The sequence below is a fragment of the Chamaea fasciata genome, unplaced genomic scaffold, assembly GCF_029207755.1.
Source record: "Chamaea fasciata isolate MVZ Bird 193981 ecotype frontalis unplaced genomic scaffold, bChaFas1.0.hap1 SCAF_46, whole genome shotgun sequence".
NCBI lineage: Eukaryota > Metazoa > Chordata > Aves > Passeriformes > Sylviidae > Chamaea > Chamaea fasciata.
In genome coordinates this window covers 527316-554773 of record NW_027094131.1, presented here as the reverse complement: position 1 = coordinate 554773, position 27458 = coordinate 527316, and the positions used below count along the sequence as shown (strand labels likewise).

General features: G+C 69.6%; 4 protein-coding genes across 6 annotated transcripts in view; 1 reads left to right on the top strand and 3 right to left on the bottom strand.

Annotated features, from left to right (window-relative positions):
• Positions 1 to 8548: 8548 nt before the first annotated feature.
• Positions 8549 to 9534, bottom strand: CUNH19orf53 (chromosome unknown C19orf53 homolog). Its single transcript, XM_066207734.1, has 3 exons — positions 9260 to 9534; positions 8909 to 8964; positions 8549 to 8818 (listed from the first exon to the last, which is right to left on the bottom strand). Exons 1-3 carry the CDS (start codon positions 9345 to 9347, stop codon positions 8684 to 8686), a joined length of 279 nt encoding a protein of 92 aa, XP_066063831.1. The 5' UTR covers positions 9348 to 9534; the 3' UTR covers positions 8549 to 8683.
• Positions 9535 to 10324: 790 nt separating this feature from the next.
• MRI1 (methylthioribose-1-phosphate isomerase 1) lies at positions 10325 to 12694 on the bottom strand. Of its 2 annotated transcripts, XM_066207716.1 has the most exons (6): positions 12524 to 12694; positions 12123 to 12364; positions 11627 to 11799; positions 11272 to 11448; positions 10834 to 11058; positions 10328 to 10586 (listed from the first exon to the last, which is right to left on the bottom strand). In XM_066207716.1, the coding sequence occupies exons 1-6, from the start codon at positions 12653 to 12655 to the stop codon at positions 10456 to 10458; spliced, it is 1080 nt and encodes a 359-aa protein (XP_066063813.1). In that variant the 5' UTR covers positions 12656 to 12694; the 3' UTR covers positions 10328 to 10455. The 2 variants fall into 2 exon arrangements, with proteins under 2 accessions (XP_066063814.1, XP_066063813.1); XM_066207717.1 differs by lacking the exon at positions 11272 to 11448 and having other exon boundaries at positions 10325 to 10586.
• A 94-nt stretch (positions 12695 to 12788) lies between these two features.
• On the bottom strand, positions 12789 to 15635 carry YJU2B (YJU2 splicing factor homolog B). Of its 2 annotated transcripts, none has more exons than XM_066207718.1 (10): positions 15590 to 15635; positions 15212 to 15381; positions 15037 to 15090; positions 14672 to 14754; positions 14532 to 14587; positions 14348 to 14408; positions 14123 to 14265; positions 13668 to 13840; positions 13352 to 13490; positions 12789 to 13261 (listed from the first exon to the last, which is right to left on the bottom strand). In XM_066207718.1, exons 2-10 carry the CDS (start codon positions 15212 to 15214, stop codon positions 12921 to 12923), a joined length of 1053 nt encoding a protein of 350 aa, XP_066063815.1. In that variant the 5' UTR covers positions 15215 to 15381; positions 15590 to 15635; the 3' UTR covers positions 12789 to 12920. The 2 variants fall into 2 exon arrangements, with proteins under 2 accessions (XP_066063815.1, XP_066063816.1); XM_066207719.1 differs by having other exon boundaries at positions 15510 to 15594.
• A 1910-nt stretch (positions 15636 to 17545) lies between these two features.
• The window catches only part of CACNA1A (calcium voltage-gated channel subunit alpha1 A), a 29792-nt gene continuing 19879 nt past the window's right edge, over positions 17546 to 27458 (top strand). Inside the window, 11 exon segments of the mRNA XM_066207642.1 lie at positions 17546 to 18773; positions 21786 to 21891; positions 22414 to 22553; positions 24301 to 24392; positions 24471 to 24623; positions 25193 to 25380; positions 25764 to 25867; positions 25947 to 26062; positions 26643 to 26699; positions 26799 to 26888; positions 27240 to 27449. Of these exon segments, the coding sequence (XP_066063739.1) occupies positions 18490 to 18773; positions 21786 to 21891; positions 22414 to 22553; positions 24301 to 24392; positions 24471 to 24623; positions 25193 to 25380; positions 25764 to 25867; positions 25947 to 26062; positions 26643 to 26699; positions 26799 to 26888; positions 27240 to 27449 (1540 nt within the window). The 5' untranslated portion in view covers positions 17546 to 18489.

The following is a 27458-nucleotide window of genomic DNA, read 5'->3' as shown; positions in this document are numbered from 1 at the left end:
CCCCTGTTCTCCGGCAAGATCCAGGATCTGTCCCTGTTCTCCCTCCTGTGGGGACAGCACCTTATCCCTCATCACCCAGCGGGACCAGGGCTCCAGACCTGTTCTCCATCTCCTGGCAGGATCCGACCGTGGTCCTGGCATTCCCTCTCCCCAGGGAGTCTGGAATCCCGCCAGGATCCCTCCCTAACGAGGCACAGAATCCAAGGATAGATATTTCACGCCGAACCCAATCCCAGCATCTGGCACGTTCCCAGAAGCCACCGCAGCCCCAGTGGAGCAGCAAAAGCCGCTTCTGGAATGAGAAATGGTGAAAAGGGAATAAATTGGGGGGTCGGGGGGCCGTCATTCAGCTGAACCCCAATTCCCCTGGATTTGACCCCAAGGCGGCTCTTGTCCCGGGACGGCCGGGGGCTGCGTGGGATGGAAACTGTGAAACCCCCCGGTGTGGGTGGGATGTCCCCAGGTGTCCCCGAGTCCCCCGGCTCTGACGGGGGTGGGGGGGGAGCTCAGCCCCGCCCATTGGCCGCACGCGCCTCCTCCCCGGCACGGCCCCCCTTCAGCCCCGCCCCGCCCCTTTAAAGGGACCGCAGCCGCCGTTAACCCCTGCGCGCCCGGTCGGGAGGCTCAGAGGGGGTCTGTAGAGCGGGAGCCCCGTATTCCCCCCACCGGACCCCAAGCACGGCAGCCTCCCCCCGAGATTGCTGGGGAGCAGGGGCTTCGTGGCACGGCACAGTCTGGCACGATGTGAGCGAGGAAACTGAGGCACCGGAACGGGGGGGGGGGGGAGCGGCGGTAGGGCCACTCGGCGCACGTGCGGTAGCACACGGTGGCACATGCGCTGCGCCGCTTCATCCCGGGGCCACCCCAGCGCCACTGCCCTGGTGGTCCCGTTGCGCCGTCCTGGCGGTCCCGAGGGTCCCGATGGTCCCTGTGCCCTATCCCGGGGGTCCCGACGGCCCCTCCCGGTGGTCCCGGTGCTCCCAGCGATGCCACACCCCCGGCCCGGCCCCGCCCGGCTGCGGTGACTCACCGGCCCCTGCAAGTCGGGGCTTGACGCCGAGACGGGGTGGGGGGGACACGAGGAGAGGGTGATGCCCACCCAAACACCCGGGAGGCGCCCCTAAGGGTTTGGGGGGGCCTGCGGGGGTGTCGGGGGGGCCCATTCCTGTGAAAGCGCCTTTGTCCGGACCCGCCGATCCCACCCCAGGGTGACTCACGGGCGCGTGGCTGGGCCCTGACTCACCCCTCCCGTACCCCCCACCCGCGGCACCGGAGGCCCCCGGGGCCTCCTTCCCCCCTTTCCCCGTGGCATCGGGATCCCTCGGAGCACCCCCGACCGCAGCGAGGGCATCTGGGGAGACACAAACATTCCGGGAGGCTTCGGGGTGAAGGAAGATATGGGGGTGCAAGAAGGGCCTAGGAGGGCACCAAGGGGTGCAGGGGGGGCCCATGGGTGCAGGGGGGAGTACGGGTGCTAGGGGGCCCGTGGGTGCCCATCACCCCTCTGCCTCGTGCCCTGGGAGGGGCCGGGCACCCGCCCCCTGGGGGACACCCCCGGGCCCTCCCCCCCGGGGGACCCCCTCCCCCGGGGACACCCCCCCCGGGGACGCTCCCCTGGGCAAGCCCCGGCCCCCGCAGGGCCGCCTCCGGTGGCCCCGCCCGGTGGTGCCGGTCCCGGGGCTGCCGGTGAGTCACGGCCGTGACTCAGCCCCGCCAAAACATCGTCGCACGGCAACGCCAAGACCCGCGACAGGAACCCATCGGGACCCACAGCTGTGCCCCCCACCGACCCAGAGCAGGGATCCACTGACCCACAGCGCCTAGCCCCACACCCTAGCAAGGGCACCGCAGGCCCTCGGGGTCCCTGGATGGGGGACGGAGCCGGAGGTGGCTGCGGATGCGTGGGGGAGTCTGGGGTGTCCCTGAGATCGTAGGGGATCCAGTGGATCTAGCGCATTCAGGCATGGCCCAGGCTGAGGAAGGAAGGAGCCAGGAGGGAGCGTCAGGAGGAGGAAAGGGAAATCCCGGCCCAGTGCGCCCCCCCAGTGCTCCCAGCCCCTGCAGTGCCCAAGGTCCAGGGCTGCCAGTCCCTGCAGTGCCCTGAGCCCAGGGCTCCCAGTTCCCCAGTGCCAGGGCTCCCTGGGGACACGAGTGTGGTGCCACGTCTGTGCCATGTCAGTGACACACACGAGCCGTGTTGGTCTGTGTCCATGCCATGCCAGGGACACCCGTGTCAGTGCCATGCTGTGCATTGTTGTTGTGTGCTGGTGACAGCCGTGTCAGTGCCATCTTGAGCCGTGTCACCGCCACGCTGTGTCCTGCTGTTCCGTGGCGGTGACACCCGTGTCAGTGCCATGCCGTGCCCTGTTGTGCTGTGCCCGGGCCGTGCCGGCCCCGCTGCTGCTCCTGCTCCTCCCGGCCGGGCTGACTCAGGCGGGAGGAATGTGCCGGCGGCGCGTGGGCGATGGCCCGGCTGCTGCCATTACCTAGAAAGGGCATTGCCGAGCCCTGGGCCACAGGGAGCCCACAGGGAGCCCACACGGCCACCACGGCCACACCGGCATCCAGCAGGGCCATCGTGGGATTCACAGGGAGCCAGCAGGGCCATCATGGCTACTGGTGACAAACAGGGACCTGGCACGGCCACCATGGTCCCAGAAGGGCCTCAGCACGGCCACTGTGGTCCCTATGGGGCCGACAAGAGCCGCCTGACACGGCCACCACAGCCCTGCCCCGGGCCCGTGTCAGTGGGAACACGCGTGTGCAGGTTTGCATGGCTGTGTGTTCGTGTGCAGGTGGGCATGGCCACGTGTGGGCACACGCGTGTACTGCATGTTGGCAGCGCCGTGTGCTGTGGTCAGTGTTCCGTGTCCCGTGTTCCCTGTGCCACGTTCCCTGCTCCATGTTCCATGCCCGACCCTGCACGGGGCCGGGGGCCCGTGGGAGGCTGGGGGGGTCCCGTGTTTAAAATTAGCAGCTGGCGAAGGTGGGGGGGGGGGGGGGAGTGTTGCTCCGTCCCAGATGTGCAGCCACTGCCAGATGTGGGGCGGGACCAGGAAGGGCCTGGGGGACTCTGGGAGGCGCTGGGGGACACTGGGGTGCCAGTCCTGCCCCACTACTGTGGGGCAGTCTATGGGGCAGGGCTGGCCATGGGGCAGGGGGACTATGGGACACTCTACCGGGCAGAGGGCTAGTGTGGGCTGTAGGACACAGCTGTGGCCATGTGACAGGGCTGACTGTGGGGCAGGGCCGTGGGGCAGGGCCACGGGGTGTGGGGCAGGGCTGGCGCCGCGGCAGTGGTGACGCGTTGTGGTTTCGCTACTTCCGATATAAAACTCTGTTTAATGTCTGTGTGTGCAGCATCGCCATGGTGACCCCCAGCCCCCCCTGCCCCGCCAGCGCCTGTGGCGCCCCACGGCCACGGGGCACCCAGGCACTGTCTGTGGGGTGCACAGGCCCCAGCCATGGGGCACAGGAGCTGCTCACTGTGGGGTGCAAGGATCCTGTGCCATGGGGCACCGAAACCCCTTTGTGTGGGGCTCACAGCTCCTATACCATCGATCACTGAGCCCTCATGCCGTGGGGCAGCAGGATCCCATTCTGTGGGGTACTGAGCCCGCCTGCCATGGGGCACACATCACTCTTGCAAGCAAGCAGGCTCTGAACCCCCTCGCCATGGGGCACGTGGGCCCCCCGTGCTGTGGGGCTGTGAACCCGCTCTCTATGGGGCACGTGGCTCCTCGTCACTCCTTTGCCCACCCGGTCTCATCCCGGCGCCGCTGCGGGGCCGTGCGGGGATCCGGGCTCGGGGCGGGGCGGGCTCGGGGCCGGTGCGGGTTCGGTGAGGGGGGGGTGCGGGCTCGGGGCGGTCCCGGGGCGGTCCCGGGGCGGGCGGAGGCAGGCCCGGTCCCTCCTCCCCCCCCCCCCCTTCCCCTCCGCCGCCGCGGCCTCGTCGCTCCCGGGGCGGAGCGAAGCGTTTAAAAGCGTTTCCCTTCTTGGAGTAAAAGTCAGAGACTTGGGGAGCCCCCGGGAGCCCCCGGAGCCCCCCCCCCGAGCCCGGCCTCCCCCTCGGAGACCCCCCCCCCGGGACCCCCGGCCGCCGCTCCCGGTGAGTAACGGCCCCGCGGGACCCCTGGAAGGTTCCGGGGCGGCGGGAGAGGGGCCGCGGCCGTGGCCTCGTGCCCGGTGCGGGGATGGCGGGAAGGGCCGCGGGGTCCCGCCAGATCCCACCGGATCCCTGCGCATTCCCCTCGGGGGCGGCGGCGGCACCGCCACGGCCATCGACGGCCCGAGGCTGGCGAGGGGCGGGCAGGGGGGTGCGGGGCGCCCGAGCGGTGTCCGGGGGGAGTCTGGGGGCTCCGGGCCTGCTGGCGGGGCGGGGGCCGGGGGGGCCGGGGGGGCGGTGGCGCCGGGCGGTGATTCATCCTTTCCCCCCGGCGCCGACGGGCGCGGACGGGGCGGCCCCTTCCCGCCCCCGCCCCCGCTTGGCCCGCGCGACGCCGGAGCCGCCCCGGCCTGGGAACCCCAAACCCCGGACACCCCCCCCCCCCCGCCTGAGAACCCCCAAACCCATAGGTCCCCCCCCCCGGCCTGGGAACCCCAAGTCTCAGCCCCCCCCCCCCCCCGCCCCTGTCTTCGGCCTGGGAACCATGAAACCCACAGAGCCCCTCCGGTCTGGGAACTCCAAGACTCACCTGGCATCACATCCCCAAATCCCACACCCCTCTTGGCCTGGGACCCCCAAAACCCACAGGCCCCCTGTGCCTGGAAACCCCCAAATCCAGTCGGTGTTGGCTCTCCCCAGACCTGCAACAGCCTCCGTCATTGGACCCCCGGCTCCGCAGACCCCCGTGGCATCAGAGCCCTCGGACCCCCCCATGCCCCAGCCTTGGGACCCCCAGAACCCATGGCACCCCCGGCCTCATCCCTTTGGCCTTGGGACCACCAACACAGAAAGCCCCCCGCCCCCACCTCACACCCAGCCGGGGACCCCCTCAGCTCCCCAACCGCCCGGACCTCCTGACGTCGGACCCCCAAACCGCCCCCTGGTATCAGCCCCCCAACCCACGGACCCCCAGCCTCGGCCCCCATAAACCCCTGCCCTCCGTCCCACCCTTGTTCCTGCATTCCGCAGGCGCCGGGCGGCGCCACTGCCTTTTCCCACTCCCGTTTTGGGGACGAAGGTGGGAATTTTGGCACCGGCCACCCCCCACCCCCCCCGCCGGGGCCGCCCCCGCCCGGGGCCGCGGGAGCCGGTCGGGGCGGCCGGGCCGGCACCGCCCTGGCGCCGGGGGGGCACCGGGAGGGGCCCCCAAAACCGGGGAGGGGGGGCCCGAAAATCCGGGGGAGATACCCCAGAACCCGGGGGGAAGCCCAAATCCGGGCTATCCCCAGACGCGAGGTCACCCCCCGCCCCACACTTGGGGGGCACCGCGCTGTTCCCGTGGTGCCAGTGGGACTAGTGGCACCGAAGGGCCGTTGCTGTCATAACCATTGTGACCCCTTCCCGGGGACGCCAGGGTCTGGGCACCCCCGGACCCCCCAGGACCCTCGAGCCCTCCCAGACCCCTCCCGGCCTCGTGTCGGTGCCACCACCGCTGGCACCTGGGACTGCTGGGCTCCCTTGGCACCGGGGGGCCGTCACCGTCGCGACTGTCGCGACCCCCCCCCTCCCCAGTGGGGACCCGGGAGCTGGGCACCCCTCAAGCCCTCCCCGAGTCCCCCCGGGTCCCTCGGCCCCGTGTCGGTGCCGCCGCTGCTGTTTACCCCCATTTTTTGGGCCGGTTCCATCCGATTCCCTTTGAAGTCGCCCCGTTGTCGTGACGACGCTGATGTCACGACCGGGCGGGGCCTCGTTGGTCCCACATGGCGCCTGCAGATCCCCGGCCCTGGGGACACCAGGGACACCAGTGCCGGGGCCCCGCGGCCACCCCAGAGCCACCGTGGCCATCAGTGCTGGGGACCCCGGGGCCGGGACAGTGTGACCCGCGGCCACGGCCTGGGGGCCACGGGGGTCTCAACGCGGGCTGACGGGGACATAGTGACACTGAGGCACTGGGGGACACGGGGCCCAGCCCGTTAGGGGGGAGATCCAGGGGGTCCTGGAGTGCCCATCCCGGCATGGAGACACTGGGGACGTGGCAGGGCCGGGGACACGTTTCACACCCCAGACCGGTGACGGGTCTCGTGGTGCTGGGACTGGGGAGAGCCACCAGAGCCATGTCCCAGCACCACGGCCCAGTCCCAGATCCCCCTGCCATGTCCCAGTCCTGTCCCGGTCCCACCATCCTTCCTGTGTCCCCCCAGTGCCACCACGTGCCCAGCCCGTCTCCACAGAGACTCCCCTGCCCTGGGACCCTCCAGATCTCCGCAAAACACCTGGAGCCCCCCCAGGGGTGACCCTCCAGGGGTGATCCCCCACTGACCTCCCCTCATTCCCACAGGTGGCTCTGGCCTCGACGCTGAGATGGCACCGTGGGAGCACCGGGACCGTCACCAGGGTGTCCGATCCCCCCACCGCTGCTGCCTGCCGGGGTTCCTGGCGATGGGATTTTTTACCGTTTTTGCCCAAAATCACATTGCCAGGGATTTCCAACGGGCCCCAGCCCCCACCACCATGCCGGGGGGGCCAGAGGAGGGGTTTAGGGGGTCCTGGAGACTTTGGAGGAGGCTTGAGGGAACTTTAGGGGAGTTTGGGTGCAGGGTGGGGGGAGCAGGCTCTGTAGAGGCTATGGGGGGTGGTTTTGGGGTGCTGGGGGGTTTTGGGGGCCGGGGAGCAGGGCTTAGCCCACCTGTGAACAGAGTCCAGCCGCGCCGTGTTCACAGTGGCTAAGTTCCGCCTCCCGCCCCCCTCGCCCGGACAACAGGGCCCCCCAGGGGCCCCTCAAACCTTTGGGGCTCTCCTGGTCCTCCCCAAAACCTTTGGAGCCCCTCCCCAGCATACCTCTGAATAACCCTGGGGCCCCCCAAACCCCCGAGTGCCACTGGATGCTGAAGCCCCACAAGGACCACGGGACAGCTCGGACATCCTGGGGCACCCCCAGGACCCCACAACGCCCCTTGGCCACACCCGGGCGCTGCCCCCGGTGCCCGCTGAGCTGATTTGCAGTTGCTTTGGATAAACTGGCTCAGTTCAGCAGGAACAGGGGTCGGGCCCCCGCACCCCGAGACCCCCCTGGGGATCCCCAATTCCCCCTGAGCCCTCCAACCCCACCAGGGACCCCCCAAACCCTCCAGTCCCTTGTGTCCGTCAATCTCCCCGAGCTCACCGGGACCCGCAGAATCTTCCACAGCACCGAGACCACCAAAACCCCCAGCGGGGTCACCCAAAAATTAGGGGACGGGGGGCAGGGACCCTCCAACACGATTGGAACCATGGCTGGTAGGGGGGGGGGGTTCGTGGGGTGCTGGCAGAGGGTGGGGGGGCACGGGTGGTTTGCGAGGTGCTGGGGGGGGCAGTGGGGGGTTTCTGGGGGTTCGTGGGTTTTTCTGGAGGGCCCCGGGGGGCTCTGGGGCGTGGTTGCTGTTCCCCGTTCCCCACCCCTACCCCCCCGGTCCCGGGCGAGCCCCGGCAGCGGCGGCCGCGGCCCCCCCGGCTGCGGGTGAGTCACGGGAGGGGTTTGGAGGGGTCTGGGGGGGCCCCGCCCCACGCGAGGCCCCGGGGGGGGCTCCGGCGTCCAGCCCCTCCCCCAACCGTTCCCTGTTTGTTTCCCAAAATAAACCCGGCGGCGCCGATTCCAGGGAATTTCCCTGACGTCATTGGAGGCGGGGACTTGTGCGCCGACCACGCCCGCTCCTGCCACGCCCACGGTGGGGGAGGGGAGGCACCCACGTGTCTCTGCCAGTCCCAAAAGGGGCGTGGCGCCTTTAAGCGCTGGCCACACCCGCGCCGCGCTCCCATTGGCTGCCGTGGCTGCCTCGGCTGTCAATCAGCGCGCGGCGGGGCGAGCTGCCAGTCTGGTCGCAGCTCGCCAATCACCACGGGAAAGGCGGGGGCTAGCGGTCCATTCATAAAGTTGTGGCGGCGCCGGGAAACGGGGAAGGGTCAGGATCCCCCACGGCCCCGGGAATCCACTGAGACCCTCGAGAGCATCACAGACACACCAGGACGTCCCCGTAGTTCTGCCTCAAAGATACCGGGATCACCTGGAGCCTCCCAGGGACCCACAGAATCCCCAAGACCACCCCTCGAACCCCTTGAAGACACCGGGGGACCCCAGAGGCACCTGGACCCCCGAGGGAACGCCCCCGTCGGGGACCAGATACAGCCCCCGAGGACATCGGGACCCCCGCAATGGATGCAAGGACGTCCCTGGGGGACAGCGCGACCTCCTTGGGATCCCCAGAGACCCTCCCTCGAGATCCCCGGGAACACCTGACCCTCTCTCAGAGTCGCCCTGCCCCCCAGAACCCTCCCATGAATACCGGGGACACCGCCAGGGGCCCCCGGATCTTGGGGCTTCACCGATGTCCATCCACTCTCCACAGATCTCCTCCAGGAGCTCCCCAGGCCCTCTGCGGCCACATCCCCGCAAATCAGACACCAGCCTTGTGGGTGTGGGGGGGCCGTTGCCCGCAAATCCCTTTTATTAAAAAACGGTGGGTGCCTGAGAACAGCCCGGGTTCCCCCAGACCCTCGCGCAGGTCACTGGAGGGGGGTTCAGGGGTCGTTCCCCGGGGGGACTCAGCCGCGGCCCTTCTTGGCTTTGTCTTTGGCGGGGGCCGGCGCTGTGACCAGGGCCAGCTTTTTGGGGAGGCCGCCCTGGGCGCGCTGCACGGTCTCCCGCTCGATCCGCATCCGAATCCCGACCTCCAGGCGCTGGGGAGAGCACGGGGGGTCAGGAGGGCACAGGTGGACGCCCCCCAGACCCCTCGAAACCCCGCAAACCTCGCCACGCTACCCCCTCACCTTCTTCAGCTTCTGCTGTTGGATCACGCGAAGCTTCTTCGGGGCGATGGTGCGGCCTGAGGAAAGCGCGGTTGGGCTGAGACCCGAGAGAACCCCGGGACCCCCCCCACCGACAAGCCCGAGCTCCCCGAAGCCGTGTGTCTCCCCAAGAGGCCCCAGGGAGGGTACCGGAGACCCGCCAGGGCTTCTACGGAACAGCCCCGCCAAATCAGAGCCTCCCTACCACCCCAAATTCCGGAGGCTCCCTCTCGACTCCCACCTCGGGGCTCCCCTGAGCGACCCCTGGACCCCCGAGTCCGCCTCTGCCCCCACACCGTTCCCCGGGACGCCTGGCCCTGGGACCCACCTCACCTCCCTTCCGCGGGCCGCGAGGCGCCCGGGCCGCCGCCGCCGCCTCCTTAGGACGCTTGGCCGCCGCCTTAGGCCGGCCCTGCGCCATCGCCGCCGCTACCGCGTTAGGGCCGGAGCAGACCGGGAGGCGGCGCGTGGGGAACGCCGGGATACACCGGGGCCTTCAAACCACAAAGACTGCCGGGATATACCGGGGCTTTAATTCTGCGAAGGCTGCCGGGATACACCGAGGCATTGTGCCGCAAAGAAGACCGGGATACACCGAGGCACTTATGCCGAAAAGGTTGCCGGGATACACCGAGGCATTGTGCTGCAAAGACAGCCGGGAAAAACATGGCGTTCATAGCGCAAAGGCCGTCGGGATACACCGAGGCATGTAGCCGCAAAGCCTGCCGGGATACACCGGGGCATTCGTGCCGAAAAGGTTGCCGGGATACACCGGGGCATTCATGCCGGAAAGCCTGCCGGGATACACCGAGGCATCTTACCGCTCAGGCTGCCGGGATACATCATGGCGTTCATACCGCAAGAGCTGCCGGGATACACCGAGGCATTGTGCCGCAAAAGATACCGGGATACGCCGAGGCATTGGGCCGCAAAGGCTGCCGGGATAAAACATGGCGTCCATACTGCAAAGGCCGTCGGGATGCACCGAGGCATTGTGCCGCAAATCCTGCCGGGATACACCGGGGCATTTATGCCGAAAATATTGCCGGGATACACCGAGGCGTTCACGCCTAAAAGGATGCCGGGATACACCGAGGCATTGTGCTGCAAAGACTGCCGGGTAAAACATGGCGTCCATGGCGCAAATACTGCCGGGATACACCGAGGCATTTTGCGTCGAAGGCTGCCGGGATACACCGATGCAATCGTTCCGCAAAATCTGCCGGGATACATCGGGGCGTTCATGCCGAAAGGCCTGCCGGGATACATCGAGGCATCTTACCGCACAGGCTCTCGGGATTCACCATGGCGTTCATACCGCAAGAGCTGCCGGGATACACCGAGGCATTCATGCCGCAAAAGATACCGGGATACACCGTGGCATTGCGCCGCAAAAGATACCGGGATACACCGAGGCCTTATTGCCCCAGAGGCTGCCGGGATACACAGAGGCTTTATTTTAGGAAAAGCTGACGGGTAACACCGAGCCGCGGCGCAAGGCACGCCGGGACACACCGAGGCAGAAGCCGTCAGCGCTTCCCGCGGTCCGCCAACGCCCGGCACAGCTCGGAGGGGGCGAAGACCCCCCACTCCGTGATGATGCCCCCCGTGATGAGCTCATGCGGCGTGACGTCAAAGGCTGGGTTCCACACGTCGACCTCTGCAGGGCGAGGAGAGGGTATATGGGATCAGAAGGGCTCTGGTAGTGACCCCAGGCAGGGGTCAGGACCCTCTGACCCAAATGGGGGCGTTCCACCTCACAGAGGACCCCCTGACCCATAGGGCACCCCCAACCCATCAGGGAACCCCAAACCCTACACACCAACCCTTTATGGGATCCGCCCTGGGGTCTGGGACACCCGCCCAAACAGGACACCCTGGAAGCCCCTCCCAGGCATGGCACCCACCGGGGTCAGCCAGCAGGACGCCCCCGAGGTGGGTGAGCTCTGTCCCCGGCCGCTCCTCGATGGGGATCAGGCGGCCCGAGGCCAACGTGGGGTCGCAGGTGCTGCTTGGGGCAGCCACGTAGAAAGGGATCCCCATGTGCCGCGCAGCCACCGCCAGCTGGAATGTCCCGATCTTGTTGGCCACGTCCCCGTTGGCAGTCACGCGGTCAGCGCCCACCACCACAGCTGGGGACAGAGTAGGGTCAGAGGGGCCTGCCTTGTGTCACCTGTCCCCATCCTGTGTCCCCCATCGCATCCCCTCCCTCTGCCCCCCCTTTATCCCACTCCTTTCCCACGCCACCTGTCCTCAGCCTCTGTCACACATCCCGTGTCCCTCCTCCTTGTCCCCATCCTGTGTCACGCACTCCGTGTAACCTCCCGGCGCCCAGCACCCCTCACCCTGGACTCCCCACTTCCTCATGGCGGCGGCGGCGGCGCTGTCGGCGATGAGAGTGACAGGGACGCCGTCGTGGCGCAGCTCCAGCGCCGACAGCCGCGAGCCCTGGTTGTAGGGGCGAGTCTCGGTGCAGAACACGCGCGACAGGGACCCGCGCTCGTGCAGCGCCCGCACGACACCTGGGGACGCGCGGGACACCTCAGACACCCGCGACAGATGGGGAGGGCCCCCCCGCGATAGAGACCCCCGCAAAACCCCTAGGGGAAAACGGGGGCACTGAGCCCCCCAGTGCCCCCTCATTGTCCCTATACCCAGGGCGGTGCCGGAGCCCCCGAGGCCCCCCCGGTGCCCCCGTACCCAGGGCGGTGCCGTAGCCCGCTGTCGCCAGGGTCCCGGTGTTGCAGTGGGTCAGGAGGGTGACGGGACCCCCCCCCGGGACCCTCCCCAGGATGTGACTCGCCCCGTGCGCCCCAATGTTCCGGTTGTCCCTGCGGTCCTTCTCCAGGAGCCCCTCGATGTACTCAATGATGCTGGGAAGGGGGAAGAAAGGGGGTGTGACCCCCCCCAACCCTAGCCCCAAACCCACCCCAGGGGATCCCGAGACCCCCCTCAACCCCCCCCTCCCCGAGCGGCACCTGGAACCCCAAATCCATCCCAGGAGCACCTCAGGACCCCAAATGCCCACCTGTGAGACCCCAGGATCCCGCTTTAACACCCCAAATCCACCCCAGGGGGACCCCAGGAAGCATCTGAGACCTCTCCCAGCCTCACAACTCCCCTCGGGGATCCCCAGTACTGATCTCAATACCCCTCCCACCCCCCAGGGCCCCCCAAATTCCCTTCAGCCCCATACCTCTCCCGCAGCTGCTGGGGGGTGACCCCGGGGGTCTCCACCCGCTGCCGGACAAACGCGCGGAGACGCTCGGCCTCGTGGCCCAGGTTGGCGGCCGTGGGGCGGGCGGTCAGCAGGAACCCCAATTTCTGCCCCACAAACTCCTCCAGGGCTCCCAAATCCTCGGAGGGCCCCTCGCCCCCCGCCAGCTCCACGGCCAGGCTCAGGCAGCCCAGTAGGGCGATGGCCGGAGCCCCCCGCACCTGGGGAGGCACAGTACAGCCCCTGAGCCCTCCCCCCCGCGCGGATTTTGGGGTCCCCCAAACAAGGGGGCAGTCGGGGGAGGAGGGGGCGGGGGTTTTGCGGACCCCTCGCACCTCTGGGGGTGACTGGGGCGGGGGTCTCGGGGGCGTCTCCCTCACCTCCATGTCGCGGATGGCGCCCCAGGCGCGCTCCACTCCCCCCACCCGCTCGTAGCGGAGCTGCCCCGGCAGCAGCCGCTGGTTCAGCACCTCCAGGGAGCCGCGCCGGTACCGCAGCGACTCGAGCGCCATCGCGACCGAGCCCGCGACCGAGCCCGCGACCGAGCCCGCTCCGCCCCTTCCGGGGCACCGCCCACCCCGCGGGGACACGCCCAGGGGCGGCGCGGGGGACACGCGACATCGGGACACGCCACCGACGGCGTTTTATTTGTATTTTTATTTTTATTTCGGGCTGCTCGGGGGCATAAATTACAGGGGGGGCTCTCTGGGGGTGGGCAGAGGGCCCGGCGCCCCCCCAGACCAGCCCGGGGAGGGGTCCGGCCCCCCGAAACCCCGCTCAGGGGCTCTCGGAGCCCGAGTCCGAGTAGTCGGCGACCAGGGACGGGGCGGGGGCGGCACCGGCCGGGGGGGCGGCCCCGGGGGGGTCCGGCCCGGCCTCGGGGGTCTCCCGGGGTGCCGGGGGCGGCCGCTCCGCGCCCCCGCCGTCCTCCCCCGCCCGCCGCCGCACGATGCCGAGCCCGGCGGGGGTCGGGGGGGGCCCCGGCGGTGCCCTCGGCGCTCTCGCCGCCCCCAGACCCAATTTCTGCAGGGCCCCTCCGGCCGCTCGGGCCGTGCCCGCGGAGAACCAGGAGCGCTGGGAGATCTCGGAGCGCTTCAGCCGCTGCTTCTCCTCGTAGGCTGTGGGGGGACAGGATCGGGCGGGGTCAGGGGGGGCGCGGGGCCGCCCCGATCCCCCCCGAAAACTCCCCCCGGAGCCCCCCCACGCACAGTCGGGGGCGCGGAGGGTGAGCAGGGCAGCCAGGCGCCGATCCTCCTCCTCCTCGCGCAGCAGCGGGATGCTGAGCCCGGCCCGCGCCCGCAGCGCCGCCGCCTCCTCCTCCTCCTCCCGCAGCGTCTTCTTCTCCTCCTGCCGGGGAGACGGGGCTGGGGGCGCGGCCAGAGACCCCCGGGGCTGCCCGCGGGGCCCGGACACTCCTGGGCGGGCAGGAACCCCTGGCTGGGCTTTGAGGAGCTTTCCCGGTGGGTGTCTGGGGGTCCCGGAGTCCCCAGTGAAGGTTCGGGGGTCCCGGAGCCCCCCACTGACCCGGAAGCGCCTCCGGAGGCGGCTGTTGAGGCCGAAGTCGTCCTTCCAGGCGTCCTGAGCCTCCTGCAGGCGCGACAGGGTGGGGGTGGCGCGCTCCAGGACCTCCTTGTCCGTCACCCCGTGCTCCAGGCGGAACATGGGATCCAGGGCCAGGCGCTCCCGCTGCTCCGGGGCTGCGGGGACACCGTTACCGGGGCCGCTCACAGGGACCGGGTACGCCCACGGGGACCGGGGACACTCACAGGGATGGGGGACACCTGCAGGGACTGGGGACACTGGGACGGGCTGAGGACACTGGGATGGACTGGGGACACTGGGATGGACTGGGGACACCCCCGGGCAGCCCCCACGCTGTCGCGGCTCCCTGGGGGCACTGGGAGCCATTGGGAAGGACTGGAACCAGCAGGAGAGGGCGTGACCGTGCCCTGGGAGCACTGGGCCATACTGGGACTCACTGGTGGGCAGGACCTGGGCGCTGTCTGTGGGGTCCCAGCGCTCCTCCTTGCGCCGGGCCCCGCTGACGATGACGTAGTCGCAGTTCCCGGGGTCCGTCTGCAGCTCGATGTAGTTGACACACAGGTGACACTTCATCCTGAACCTGGGCGGGGGGGCACACGGGTCAGGGGGTCCCCAGAAGGTCCCCAGATGTCCCCACAGGTGAGGGAGGGGCTGTGGCTCACCTGTACACAGGGGTGGTGTAGTAGTTCCCCACCTTCTTCTTCTCCGCGTTGTACCTGACGCCTGTGGGGAGATGGGGGGGGTGAAGCCACCCCCCTCACAGATCTGGGGACTCCCCCCCGACTCCCCAGACCCCTTTGGGGCCCCCCAAAGCCCCCCAGTCCCCAGGGGAGAAGTGTGACTCACCCATCCCGATGTGGTTCTGGCACCCATCGCACCAGATGTTAAAGGGCATCTCGAACCTGGGGAGGCAGGGGGGGTTTGGGGGTGTCAGCGCTGCCCCCGGGATGTGACAAGGGACATTTTGGGGTGTCCCCCTCCCTCACCTGATGACGAGGATGCCCTGGGACAGTTTCCGGGCGCGCTCCCGCAGGGGGTGGCTGTGGTGGTACTTGTTGAGGGAGCCATGCTGCGGGGGAAAGGGGGAGTCAGGGAGGGGCTGGGCCCCCAAAACCCTCACACGCCCTTCCGCCCCCCCAACACTCCTCTTCCAACCGCCCGAACCCTCCTGCCACCCCCAGCTCCACAAAACCCCCACCCTACCCACAACCTGAGGTTTTCCCAGCGCCCCAATATCCCCCTAAACTCACCCCCAGCCCCAAACCCCCCCCCCAAACCCCTGCTCAGCGCCCTAAAACGCCTTGACAATCCCCCAAACCCCTCCCCAACCTCCCCGAGCCCCCCAGCCCACCTTGGCGGGGTCGAAGTCCGGCGGGTAGTACTTGTTGGTGCCTTTGCGCTCGCCCTGGGGGGAGATCGGGGGGTCACGGCGTGACCGGGGGGTGACCGGGGGGATGACCACGGTGTGACCAACGCTGTGACCGCGGTGGTCCCAGCGCAGCTGAGGTGGCCCCGTCCCCACTCACCATGGCCGAGGGTCGCCTGGAGCCGCGGGACCGGCACGGGCAGGACCGGGGGCGGCGAGGAGGTCACCGGGGAGCCCCCGGCCCGGACTGGGAGGCGCTGACGGTCACCGGTCCGTATTATGACGGGGATCAGGGGACAGCACCGGAACGCAGCCAGCGGTCACCGGTCTCTACCGGGAGAGGCCCCGCTCAGTCTGGGGTCACCGGGCCCTACCGGGGGCCAGCTGCCTCCCAGTTTGGGGTCACCGGGCTATACTGGGGCCGGCCCCCGTCCCGGTACGGTGTCCCTGTTCCGTACAGGGATCCCCGGTCTGCACGGGGGTCCCTGGGCTGTCCCGGGCTGTCCCGGGATCGCTCGCACACCCCGGCCCCACCGACCTCTTCCGGCTGCGCTCCTCAGGCCCCGCCCTTTCCTCCCCGTTACCGCGATCTGATTGGCCCATTCACGGCGAGGAGGGCGGAAACCTTCCCGGCGGCCCCGCCCCTCCGGCGGCGTTTGCGACTTCTGGCGGCGCCGCAGCGCGGTGACTTACGGCGGCCCATAGCAGCGGGAGCTCCATAGCAACGGGGGTCCATAGCAACGTGTTTCCATAGCAATGGGGAGTCCACAGCATCGGGGTGCCCCTTAGCGATGGGAACCATGGCAACAGCGTTCATAGCGTCCGTCTCCATAGCAAAGGGCTTCAAACCAACGGGGTCCATAGCGACGGGGGGCTCATGGCAATGGGGGTCTGCAACAACGGAGCTCCATGGCAATGGGGTCCATAGCAACGGGCTTCATAGCAACGGGATTCCATAGCAACCTATTGCTCCCCTAACCCTCACCCCCCCCACGGCTCCCCACCATCACCCTGGGTCCCCATCCCTGTCCCCATCACCCCATGTCCCCATGGGAGTGGCAGCGTCCCCATCACTGTCCCCATCACCTTGTGTCTCCATGGGGGCGGCAGGGTCCCCATCACTGTCCCCGCCACCCTGTGTCCCCATGGGGGTGGCAGCGTGCCCATCCCTGTCCCCATCACCCCATGTCCCCATGCCGCTCTGCATTTCCCGTGTCCCCCCCCCGCAGGCTGCCGGTGTCCTCAGCCCCGTCCGTGCCACACACCTGCCACCCTCCCCGCAGTCCCAGCAGGTGCCACCACAGTTGCCCTGTGGCCTCTGATCAGTCCCTGCAGGCGGCCACCGCCTCATCACAGGGACGCACTAATGAGCCACCGCGGTGCCACCGCGTCCCCGGTGCCATCGCCGTGTCCCCACGGCCACATCTGCCACCGGCCCTGTCCGGCTGCCGCCCCGCAGGACATCCGGCCGTGCCGGGCACGCGGCCACGGGCACAGCCTGGCCCGGGCACGGGGGACACGGCGGGGGACACGGTGGGGGGGGACCTGGCAGCCTTTGGGGACACCAGGCAGGGAGAGTGTCCCCATGGTGGGACACCCGGAGAGGTTGGCACCGGCCCCGGTGGAGTTTCAGGGGAAGGGAGAAAGGGCTGAACCCGAAACGCGGGGGCATGGCCCGGGCTGGCGGTGTGCGGGGACACGGTGACAGCGGGGTGACATCGGTGCGGGGCCATGCACGGGTGCGGGGCCGTTCAGTGTTTCGGGGTCCCCATGGCTCGCAGGTGACACTGAGGGTCCCCCTTTGGGGACAGCCCCTCTTTGGGGTCCTGCCGCCAGCCCACGGCCCCCAGTGACCCGCCGGGCTGAGCCCCGGTGCCGGAGGACTCTGGCGGGGCTCCGCGCCCCCCCTGCCCCCCGTAGCCCCTCCCGGCCGGGTGTCCCGGGGTCCCGGTGGCCCGAGGGTGACACCGGCAGGGCCACGTGCGGCGGCTGCGGCGCCGGGACAAAAGCGGCGCAGGGGACAAAGGGCCGTGACGTCAGCGGGGGCTGGGGGGCACCCGCTGACCCAGTTCGGCCGCTTTGGGGGGTCACGGCGCGGGGGGAGCCGGGGGGACCCTGCGGGGCAGGGCGGGGACAGCGCCACTGAGTCCCCACGGGAATGAGCCGGGGGGGGGACACCGGGGTCACCGCGCGGGGAAACTGAGGCAGCGGCGGGGTAATTAAACCTCGTTAACTGTCGTATAACCGTAATAATTAAGGGGTAGTTAAAGGAGGAGGAGGAGGGGGAAGTCCCAGGCATTGAGGGGGGCAGGAGGGGGAAGAGGAGGGAGAAGAGGAAGGTCCCGGGCAGTCGGGGGGCAGGAGGAGGAGGAGGAGGGCGAAAGTGTCTGGAATTGAGGGGCAGGAGGAGGAGGAGAAAACAGAGGAGGTGGAGAAGGAGGAGGAGGAGGAAGAAGGTCCCGGGTATTGGGGGGGGAAGGAGAGGGGGAGGAGGAGGAGGAGCAGCAGCAGCAGCAGCAGCGCGAGCTCTGCCGCAGCCCGGCCCGATGGGCCCCGCCACCCCGCTGCTGCCGGGGGGCTGACGGCGACCCCCGCCCGGCCCCGCCGCCCCCAGGGCGGGCCACCAGCCCCAGGCGCCGCCGCCTTCGCCTTTTTTTCTATCCTTTGGATTTTGTGGTCGTTTGGGGATTTTGGGGGGGGATTTTTTTTACCTTTCCCCCCCAGTCTCACGGATGCTCCGGGCCGGGGGCGCCGGGATGCGCTGAGCGAGCCCCGGGTTTTTCCGCGCCTCTCGCCCTCCTCCCCCCCCGCCCCAAATTACCGCAACCCCCTCCGGGGGGAGCAACGGGAGCCGCAGCGCCGGGACCCCCGCACCCCGCTCCGGGGCACCGCGAGCCGCAGCGAAGGGACACCCCCCACACACACCGGGGCACCGGGAGCCGCAGCGGGGGGCTCGGCCCCCCCGATACCGAGTGACCGGGACCACCCCCGGCCCCCCGAACCAGAGGCACCGCGACCTGCAGCGCCAGGACCCCCTCCGGGGCACCGGGACCCCCCCGCGCCGGGAGCCGCAGCGTCGGAGACCCCCTTCCCGGGGGGGGCCCCCCACCCCCTCCGCACCGGATTGCGGGGGGGGGGCACAGCGAGAGAAGAGCCCCCCCCATCCTCCGGGACACCGCGAGCCGCAGCGGAGGGACCCCCGCATCCCGCGGACCCCCCTCTGCCGGGGGTCCCCCCCCCGCCGCACCGGCTCGCGGGGGGGGCGCGCCGCACTGGAGGATGCTCGGGATGCCGGCACCGCTCTCCTCCGCCGCCTGAGCACCTCGCGCCCGGTCGGGACGGACCCCGACCCCCCCCCCGAGCATTTGGGGGGGCCCATGGGATGTGATGAGCTCCTCGACGGTGCCGGCCTCAGCAGCGTGACCCCCCCCCGGCGGGATGGCTCGTTTCGGAGAGGAGGTGGCGGCCCGCTACGGGCCCGGCGGCGGCGGGAGCGGCCCCGGGGCGGCGGCGGGGGGCCGGGGCGCGGGGGGGGGCCCGCGGCAGGGCCCCCCCGGGGCGCAGCGGCTCTACAAGCAGTCCATGGCCCAGCGCGCCCGCACCATGGCCCTGTACAACCCCATCCCGGTGCGGCAGAACTGCCTCACCGTCAACCGCTCGCTCTTCCTCTTCAGTGAGGACAACGTGGTGAGGAAATACGCCAAAAAGATCACCGAATGGCCATATCCTTTCTGGGGGGCCCCCGCGCCCCTGCGCCGGATCCCCAGCCGAGGGCACCCGGCTCTGGCACCCCCCGCGCCCCATGATGGGACCCCGACCCCAGCCCACAGCCCTGACCTCTGGCCCTCACTGGGGTCACCCTGTCCTGCTCTGGGGTCCCCAGCCCCAAACTGGGGTCTCTGTGTCCTGCATGAGCTCTTCAGCCCCGTATTGGGATCCCCATCCTCATGGTGGGGTCCCAATAGGATGGCTCCATCCCCTGACCTGCTTTGGGGTTCCCCTGACCTGCATGAGGGTCCCCATCCCCTGGCCTCCATCGAGGACCCCATTTCCCTGCCCTGCACTGGGGTCCCCGTTCCGGTCATGCGTCACCTCTCCATCCCCGTATCGGGGTCACCGTCCCTGTTCTGGGTCACCGTGTCCTCCGCTGGGGTCCCCATCCCATGTCCTGCACTGGGGACTCCAGACCCATGTCGGGGTCACCATGTCCCGACTGGGATCCCCATCCAACATCCCCATCCCACTGACTGGCACTGGGGTCCCCGGCCCCCTTTTGGGGTCCTCATTCCCTGTCCTGCGCTGGGGTCTCCAACCCCCTGCCCTGCCTTGGGGTCCCCGTGCCCCTGCTGCCCCCCATCCCACCCCTGTCCCCAGACTGGGGATCCAGCTCATCCAGGGGGGGAAAGGGGGACCACACTGCACCAACATCTCCTGGTGCCCTATTTTTGGGGAGGATGTGTGAGCTGCCATCCCCGAGTTCCTGCCCCCCACAACCCTCCTGCCCCCCCCATTTCCATCCCTCCGGGGTCCCCGCATGCTCGAGGTGTCCCCAGATCCATCCCCCGTCCCCAGATGGGGTGTTTGGGGGCTCAGGGCTATTTTGGGCTATTTTGGGCTATTTTGGATGATTTCGGGGAGGTGCAACCCCGGCCCTGCTGCCCTTGGGGTTTCTCTGAGCCCCTTCCCCTTTTCCTGCCCCCTGAAACGCTCGGCCGGCAGCAGCAACCCCAAAAGGCCCCCATCACCCCAAAAAGACCCCCACCATCCCAAAACAGCCACTGTCACCCCACAATCAGCCACTGCCACCGCTCCTGGCGGTTGGGGAGGGGGACGTGGGATTGGAGGGGGTTCCCCACGCGGTTTTGAGGCGCAGCCTAGGGTCTCTGGATCCACCACGAGCTTTGGGGGACCCCCCCAGACACCGGGGGGACTTTGTGGGCGCGGGCACCCCCTCGGGCACCCCCTCGGCGTCCCCCAAAGGGCGGGGGGCCCGGGGGTGCGGGGCGGGGGGTGCGGGTCGCGGGGGGAGCGGGCCGCGCCGCTCGGTGCCGCAGCGGGGCCGGGCAGCGCCGTCCCCGGGGCGGGGACGGTCGGCGGGTCCCCGCGCCCCGGGGCAGGGGCGTCGCGGCGGGGCCGGGGTCTGGGGGTGTCGGGGGTGCTCCGGGGTGCCGGGGGGGGGGGTGATGCATCGCCCCCCGCCCCCCCCGGCGCGGCCCTGCGGGTCCCATCCTGCGGCACGCAGAGCCTCCCACGCTGGTCCCGGGGCGAGGGGGCGGCGGCAGCCGGGGGCTGCTCCCGCGGCGCCCCAAAATCCGTCCTGGGGGGAATCCCGGGGGTGGGGGGGCACGGCGCGGAGTGGAGGGGGAGCCCCCCGCGCCCGGTTTGGGGGCGCAGAGCCCCATGGCTGGGAGCCTGTGCCGTGCTGGATCCATGCTGGATCCGTGCTGGATCCGTGCTGGGTCCGTGCTGCATCGCCGCGCTCCGCTGCCCCGGATAACTGGGCCGGGCCGTGCCAGGAGCCGTGCCGGGCCGGAATCCGGCACCGGATGCCTGGGCCTCGCCGGGAGCCGGGCCGGATCCCGGCTCTGGGAGCTGTGCCATGCCAGAGAGCCGTGCTGGATCCCCGGGCTGTGCCAGGAGCCGGGCCGGGCCAGATCCCGGTACCGGGAGCCGTGCTGGATTCCTGGGCTGTGCCAGGAGCCGGGCCGGACCAGATCCCGGTACCGGGAGCCGTGCTGGATTCCTGGGCTGTGCCAGGAGCCGGCCTGGGCCAGATTCCGGTACCGGGAGCCATGCTGGATCCCCGGGTTGTGCCAGGAGCCGGCCTGGGCCAGATCCCAGTGCTGGTGCCGGGTGCCTGTGTTGTGACAGGGGTACCGGCACCGGATCCCCGGCTGTGCCGGGGAGCTGCACTGGGCCGGATCCCGGCACCTGGAGCCGTGCTGTGCCAGGGACCCGTGCTGGCTAACCGTGCCGTGCCAGGGAGCCGCGCTGGCCCAGATACTGGCGCCGGGAGACATATTGTACCGGGAAGAGGTGGCGGGTGACCGTGCCGTGCCAGGGAGCCGTGCCGGACAGCAGCACCAGGTCCCCATGCCAGGGCTGTGCCCAGTGCCCATGCCAGGTCCCGGCACTGTGCTGGGATGGCGGAGAGGGTGGCCATGCTGCGCCATGCCATGCCGGAATGGCGGGTGGCCGTGTGTGGTGGCCGTGTGGCGCTGGACAGATGTCCTGGGCCATGTTGGAGAGCAGTGCCATGCCAGAGAACCGTGTGGGACACCCGTGCCGTGCCAGGCCGTGGGGCCTGCAGCCATCCCTGCCCCGGCCTCATCTTAGTGCCCTTCAGGGCCACCACCGGTGGGGCGGGATGTGGGGCGGGGGACAGGGCCGTGGGGCAGGACATGAGGACACAGGACAGGACACGGACACGTCCCCGCAGCCCCCGGGGGTGCCACTGCCCAGTGCCCGCGGGCCCTGCGGGGCCGTATTGGTGGCGGCGGGTCTTGCTGTCCCCGGGGCGCTTTGATTGCGCCGCGGAGCCACGGCCGCCGCTGCCGCTTTGATGAGGGAATTAATTAACGAGCGGCTGAACACGCGGGCGCCGACACCGGGGCACGGGGAGCGCCTTGGCCCCGCTTTGGGCACCTCGTGGCCCCGCTCCTGCCTCAGTTTCCCCCGCGCCGGGAAGGTTTGCGGGTCCCCCAGCCCTGTTTTTTCCTTGACTCGCCCCCCACTCCTTTTGAATACATGATTTTAGCCACCATCATCGCGAACTGCATCGTCCTGGCGCTGGAGCAGCACCTGCCCGACGAGGACAAGACCCCCATGTCGGAGCGGCTGGTGAGGAGGGCGGGGCACTCCAGGGGGCTCCTGGGGAGGGTCCCCGGCGCCCCTGTGGCTCAGGGAGGGTCCCTGGGGCTCCCGTGAGGGTCCCTGGGTGCCCTGGGAGTGCCAGCAGAGGTGCCCGGGCACCCCGTGAGCTTTGATGGGCGTCCCTGGGCGCTCTGCTGGGGGTCCCCGGCCACCCTGGGACCCCAATCAAGTGTCCCCAGCCCACCGCGGGGTCCCGGTGTCCCTGCTCCCCGGCGCGGGCAGCAGGACGGGGGGCGGAGGGGGGTGCCAGCCCGCACCTGACCCACGCCGGCCACGATTCCCAGTTCCCCCTGGACCCGCCGGGAGCGTCCCAGTTTCCTCCTTACTGGGAATCTGGGCCACGCCGGGAGCGCCTCCGCCCCGGGGCCACCTGGGGAGGGCTGGAGGAGGCCGGGGGCAGCGCTGATCCCTCGTCCCGGGGGGACACGGGGCTGTCCGGAGGTGGTGGCATTCCCTGGCACCTGTCCCCGACACCTGTCCCCGCGCCAGGACGACACGGAGCCATATTTCATCGGCATCTTCTGCTTCGAGGCGGGGATCAAGATCATCGCCCTGGGCTTCGCCTTCCACAAAGGCTCCTACCTGCGCAACGGCTGGAACGTCATGGACTTCGTGGTGGTGCTCACGGGGTGAGGGGCGCGCGGGGGACACGGGGGACAGGCCCAGGACACGCCCCCTTGGGGACAGATGTGTGTCACCGCGTGCCCGTGCCGGCGGGGCCCGGCCCCGCTCAGGTGTGCGGCTTCAGGACCCCCCCGCTCCCCACCTGTGCCCCACCCGCGTGTCCCACGTGTGCCCGCGCGTGTGCGGGGCCGCCGAGCTCGTCCCTGTCCCCTTGTCCCCGGGGGCCTCCCGGCGCTGTCACAACGTGTCCCCGCGGTGTCACTCAGCGCGCGGCACCGGCACCCGCTGCTGCCGGCAGCTCCGGGCCCCCCCCAGCCCCAGAATCCCCCCCGGCAGTGGCGCCACCACCCCAGAGACCTCCCGGTCACAGAGACCCCAGTCACAGAGACCCCGGTCACAGCCCCCTCAGGTCACTGAGACCCCCGTGCCCTGCGCTTCCTCAGTGGAGAAACTGAGGCGGGAGGTTTTGGGGAGCCCTTCTGGGGGGCTCTGCCCTGCGTGTTCTGTGTCCTCTGCCCATTACCCCCACCGCTCTGCACCCCCCGGCGCCCCCCACCCCCTGTTCCCGACATCGCTCCCCCCCAGTGATGGGGGGTAGATTAATTGGGGTGGTTCGGGGTGGATAAATTGGGGTGAACGGGGGTGTTGGGGGTCACTGGGGGGGGCAGGTCTGACTGCGTTAGGGAGGCGGTGATGGATGAGCATCTCCATCCGGTTGCCATGGCAACAGGGGACCGTCCGCAGCACCGGGGCCTGCAATGAACCCCTGGGGTACACCCGGGCCCCCCTTTGGCTCCCTTGGCACCTCCTGCGGCCCCTCGGGGACGCCGGGGCCGGTGCTGGCCGGTGGCCGCGACCCCCGGGCCGGGACCAGCGCTGACATCAGCCACCCCCGGCAGCATCGCCGGAAAAGGCTAAAAATAGCCCCGAGCTACCGCCCGCGCTGGCGGCACCGGCTGCCGGCCCTGCGGCACGTGGCCCTGCGGCGGGGACACGGGGGCTCGCGGGGGCCGTGACAGCACCGCCGCGGGCTCGTGGTGGCCGCGGGCTGGCGGCCGTGTGACAGGGATGTGGGGGCTCGTGGGGGCCCCGGGCTCGTGGCTGCGTGAGAGAGATTCGGGGGCTCGTGGTGGCTGCAGGCTTTTGGCCCTGTGACAAAAATTTGGGGGCTCGTGGTGGCCGGGGTCTCATGGCTGTGTGACAGAGATTTGGGGGCTCAGGGTGCCCAGGGGCTTGTGGCCCTGTGACAGAGATTTGGGGGCTCGTAGTGGCTGCAGGCTCTTGGCCCTGTGACAAAAATTTGGGGACTCATGGTGGCCGGGGTCTCATGGCTGTGTGACAGAGATTTGGGGGCTCATGATGGCCGGGGGCTCACGGCCGTGTGACAGAGATTTGGGGGTTTGTGTTGGCCAGGGGCTCGTGGCCCTGTGACAGAGATTTGGGGGCTCATGGGGGCCGGGGTCTCGTTGCCCTGCACTGGGGACAGGGGCTGGCAGCGGCTGTGACAGCGCAGCCGTGGGCTGGTGGCTGTGTGACAGGGACATGGGGGCTTTGTGGCAGCTGTGACAGTGTGGCCACGGTCTCATGGTGGGCCCCAGAGGACATGGTGGCTCTTGGCAGCCACGGGGTGGTCCTTGGACACTGGAGCCCAGCTCGGGGGTCCCTGGCTATGCTGGGAGGGGGGTCCCTGGCCATGTGGCTGCGGTGGCCCAGCTGAGGTCCCCGGGGGTGCTGACCCTGCTGTCCCCACAGCATCCTGGCCTCGGTGGGCTCCCAGTTTGACCTGCGGACGCTGCGGGCCGTGCGCGTGCTCCGGCCCCTCAAGCTGGTCTCGGGGATCCCAAGTGAGTTCAGGAGGAGGATTTTGGGGTCTCGCGGGGGGGTCCCCGGCAGGCAGGGCCGCTCAGCCGCCGCTGCCGCAGGTTTACAGGTCGTGCTGAAGTCCATCATGAAGGCGATGATCCCGCTGCTGCAGATCGGGCTCCTGCTCTTCTTTGCGATCCTCATCTTCGCCATCATAGGATTAGAGTTTTATATGGGCAAATTCCATACCACCTGCTTCGACCTGGTCACAGGTGGGGCCGAGCCCCCCGTGGTGTTCTGCCAAAACGCCCCCAAATCCCCTCCAACCCCCTTAAATCCCCCCAAACCTCCCAGAATCCCCTCCAAATCCCTCAAGCCCTTCCTGAAGCCCACCAATTCCCCCCTTCAGCACCCCCCCAATCCCCTCTAACCCCCCAAACCCTCTCTAACTCCCCTTGACTCCTCCTGAATCCCCCCAAATTCCCCTAACCACCCCCCCCACTCCCTTCCTGCCTCAGTTTCCCTCCGGGGCGGGCCGGGATCCCGGGTTGGGATCCCCGGGGCTGAGAGCGGGGCTGCGGGGACCAGATCCTTTCCTCCCACCCCTCCGAGCCCCCCCCTCTCCCCAAATCTCCCCGGGCCGGCGGCCAGCGCTCGATTTGGAACGTCCTAATTGCTGCTCTCCCTTGATGAAGCCGTTAATTGGCCGCGGTTATTTCTGTCCGTGCCCTGCGGCGGGAGTGGGGGGGCGGAGGGGTGGGGGGGGATGTCCTGGGGACACGGGGGGGGAGTCCTGGGGACACGGAGGGGGTTCGGACCACGGGACCCACGCCCTCCCCAGACGAGATCAAGGTGGAGGTCCCGTGCGGGACGGACGAGCCGGCCCGGATCTGCCCCAACGGCACCAAGTGCAAGAAATACTGGGAAGGGCCCAACTACGGCATCACGCAGTTCGACAACATCCTCTTCGCCGTGCTCACCGTCTTCCAGTGCATCACCATGGAAGGGTGGACCGACCTCCTCTACTATGTGAGGCCCGTCCCCGCCTGGTGCCCTCCTTTCCCCGCCCGGTGCCGCCCGGTGCTGCCCGGTGCCCTCCTTTCCCCGCCCGGTGCCGCCCGGTGCTGCCCGGTGCCCTCGTTGTCCCTCTGGCGCCGCCTCGTGGCCCCTCCCGGGACTGTCCCCTCCTGTCTCCCCGGTGTCCTCCCCTGGGTCCCCCCACGACTTCATGTGACCCTCGCAGGACCCCCCCAGCCCAGGGGATCCCCTGGGAACCCCCAAAGGTCATGTGACCCTCGTGGGACCCCCCCCCCCGGCTCAGGAGACCCCCCTCGGGTCATGGGACGCCCCCAATTCCCCCAACTCATGGGAACCCCCCACCCCCCCCGCCCCGTTCCCTGTCCCCTCCCCAGAGCAACGACGCCTCAGGGAACACTTGGAACTGGCTGTACTTCATCCCCCTCATCATCATCGGCTCCTTTTTTATGCTCAACCTCGTGCTGGGGGTCCTGTCCGGGTAAGCGGCGCGGGAGGGGGGCTCTGGGGGGGTCCTCGGTGCGCCCCCCCGGGCCGGCGCTGACCGGGGGCGTCCGCAGGGAGTTTGCCAAAGAGCGGGAGCGGGTGGAGAACCGCCGGGCGTTCCTCAAGCTGCGGCGGCAGCAGCAAATCGAGCGGGAGCTCAACGGATACATGGAGTGGATCTCCAAGGCGGGTGAGGGTCGGGACCACCCCTCAAAACCCCCTCGAGCCCCCCCGAAAACGACCCCTCCTCCGTGACCCCACCCCAACCCTCTACACGACCCCAAACCCCCTGAAACCCCAAATCCTCTCCAACCTCTCCAGACCCTCTCCGACCCTCTGAGACCCCCCTAAATCCTCCTCAGCCCATCCTAAGTCCACCCCCATCCCCTCCCACCCCCCCTCAAATCTCCTCCAACTCGCCCAGGGGACTTCTGGGATCCCCCCAAACCCTCCCAACCTTCCTCTGGGATCCCCCAAACCCTTCCCAACCATCCCCAACCCTCTTAACCCCCTCCCAACACATCCCACTGCCCCAAACCCTCTCCAACCCCTTCCAGGATCTCCCACTGCCCTCTCGGGACCCCCCGGATCACCCAACCCCCTTTCAACACTCCCCCGGACCCCTAAACTCCCCCTTAACTCCCCTCTCAGTCCTCTCCAAACCCTTTAAACGCCCCCAAATACCCCACGATCCCCCTCCCCACGGCCCTCCTGAGGCTTCCCAACCCCGAGCCCCCCCGAGCCCCCCTCAGCCCCCCGCTTTCCCTCAGAAGAGGTGATCCTGGCCGAGGACGAGCCCGAGGCCGAGCCCCGGCGCCCCTTCGATGGTAAGTGCGCAGCCCCCGCCCCCCGCCCAGCCTGGCCCGGGGGCTCCGCGGGGACCCCCCCGGCTGACGGCCGCCCCCCTGTGCCCCCCCCTGCGGGAGCTCTCCGGAGGGCCACCAGCAAGAGGAGCAAGACGGACCTGCTGAGCCCCGAGGAGGGCGAGGAGCAGCTGGGGGACATCGCGGCCATGGGTGGGTGACAGGGACAGCGCGGGGGCTTAGTGGGGATGGGGAGGGTTGGATGGGGACAGGGGAGGGACAGGGGATGGTTTGGGGGGTCGTGAGGGGATGGTTTGGGGGTGGGGGGTGCCCTAGGAATGGTTTGGGGGTGGGGGGGTGACACGGGGGCAGCCTGGGGTGACACAGGGATGGTTTGGGGGGCGGTGGGTGACACAGGGACAGCCCGGGGTGACGCGGGGATGGTTTGGGGGGCAGGGGGTGACACAGGGACAGCCCAGGGTGACACGGGAACAGTTTGAGGTGCAGTGGGTGACACAGGGACAGCCCGGGGTGACACTCTGGGCCCGGGGGGGTCTCCCGCAGGGTCCCCCTTCGCCCGTGCCAGCCTCAAAAGTGCCAAGCTGGAGAACGCCACCTTCTTCCACAAGCGGGAGCGGCGGATGCGCTTCCACATCCGGCGGATGGTGAAAACTCAGGCCTTCTACTGGACCGTGCTCAGTCTGGTAGCCCTCAACACCCTGTGTGTTGCTATCGTTCACTACGACCAGCCAGATTGGCTTTCCGACTTCCTCTGTGAGTCAG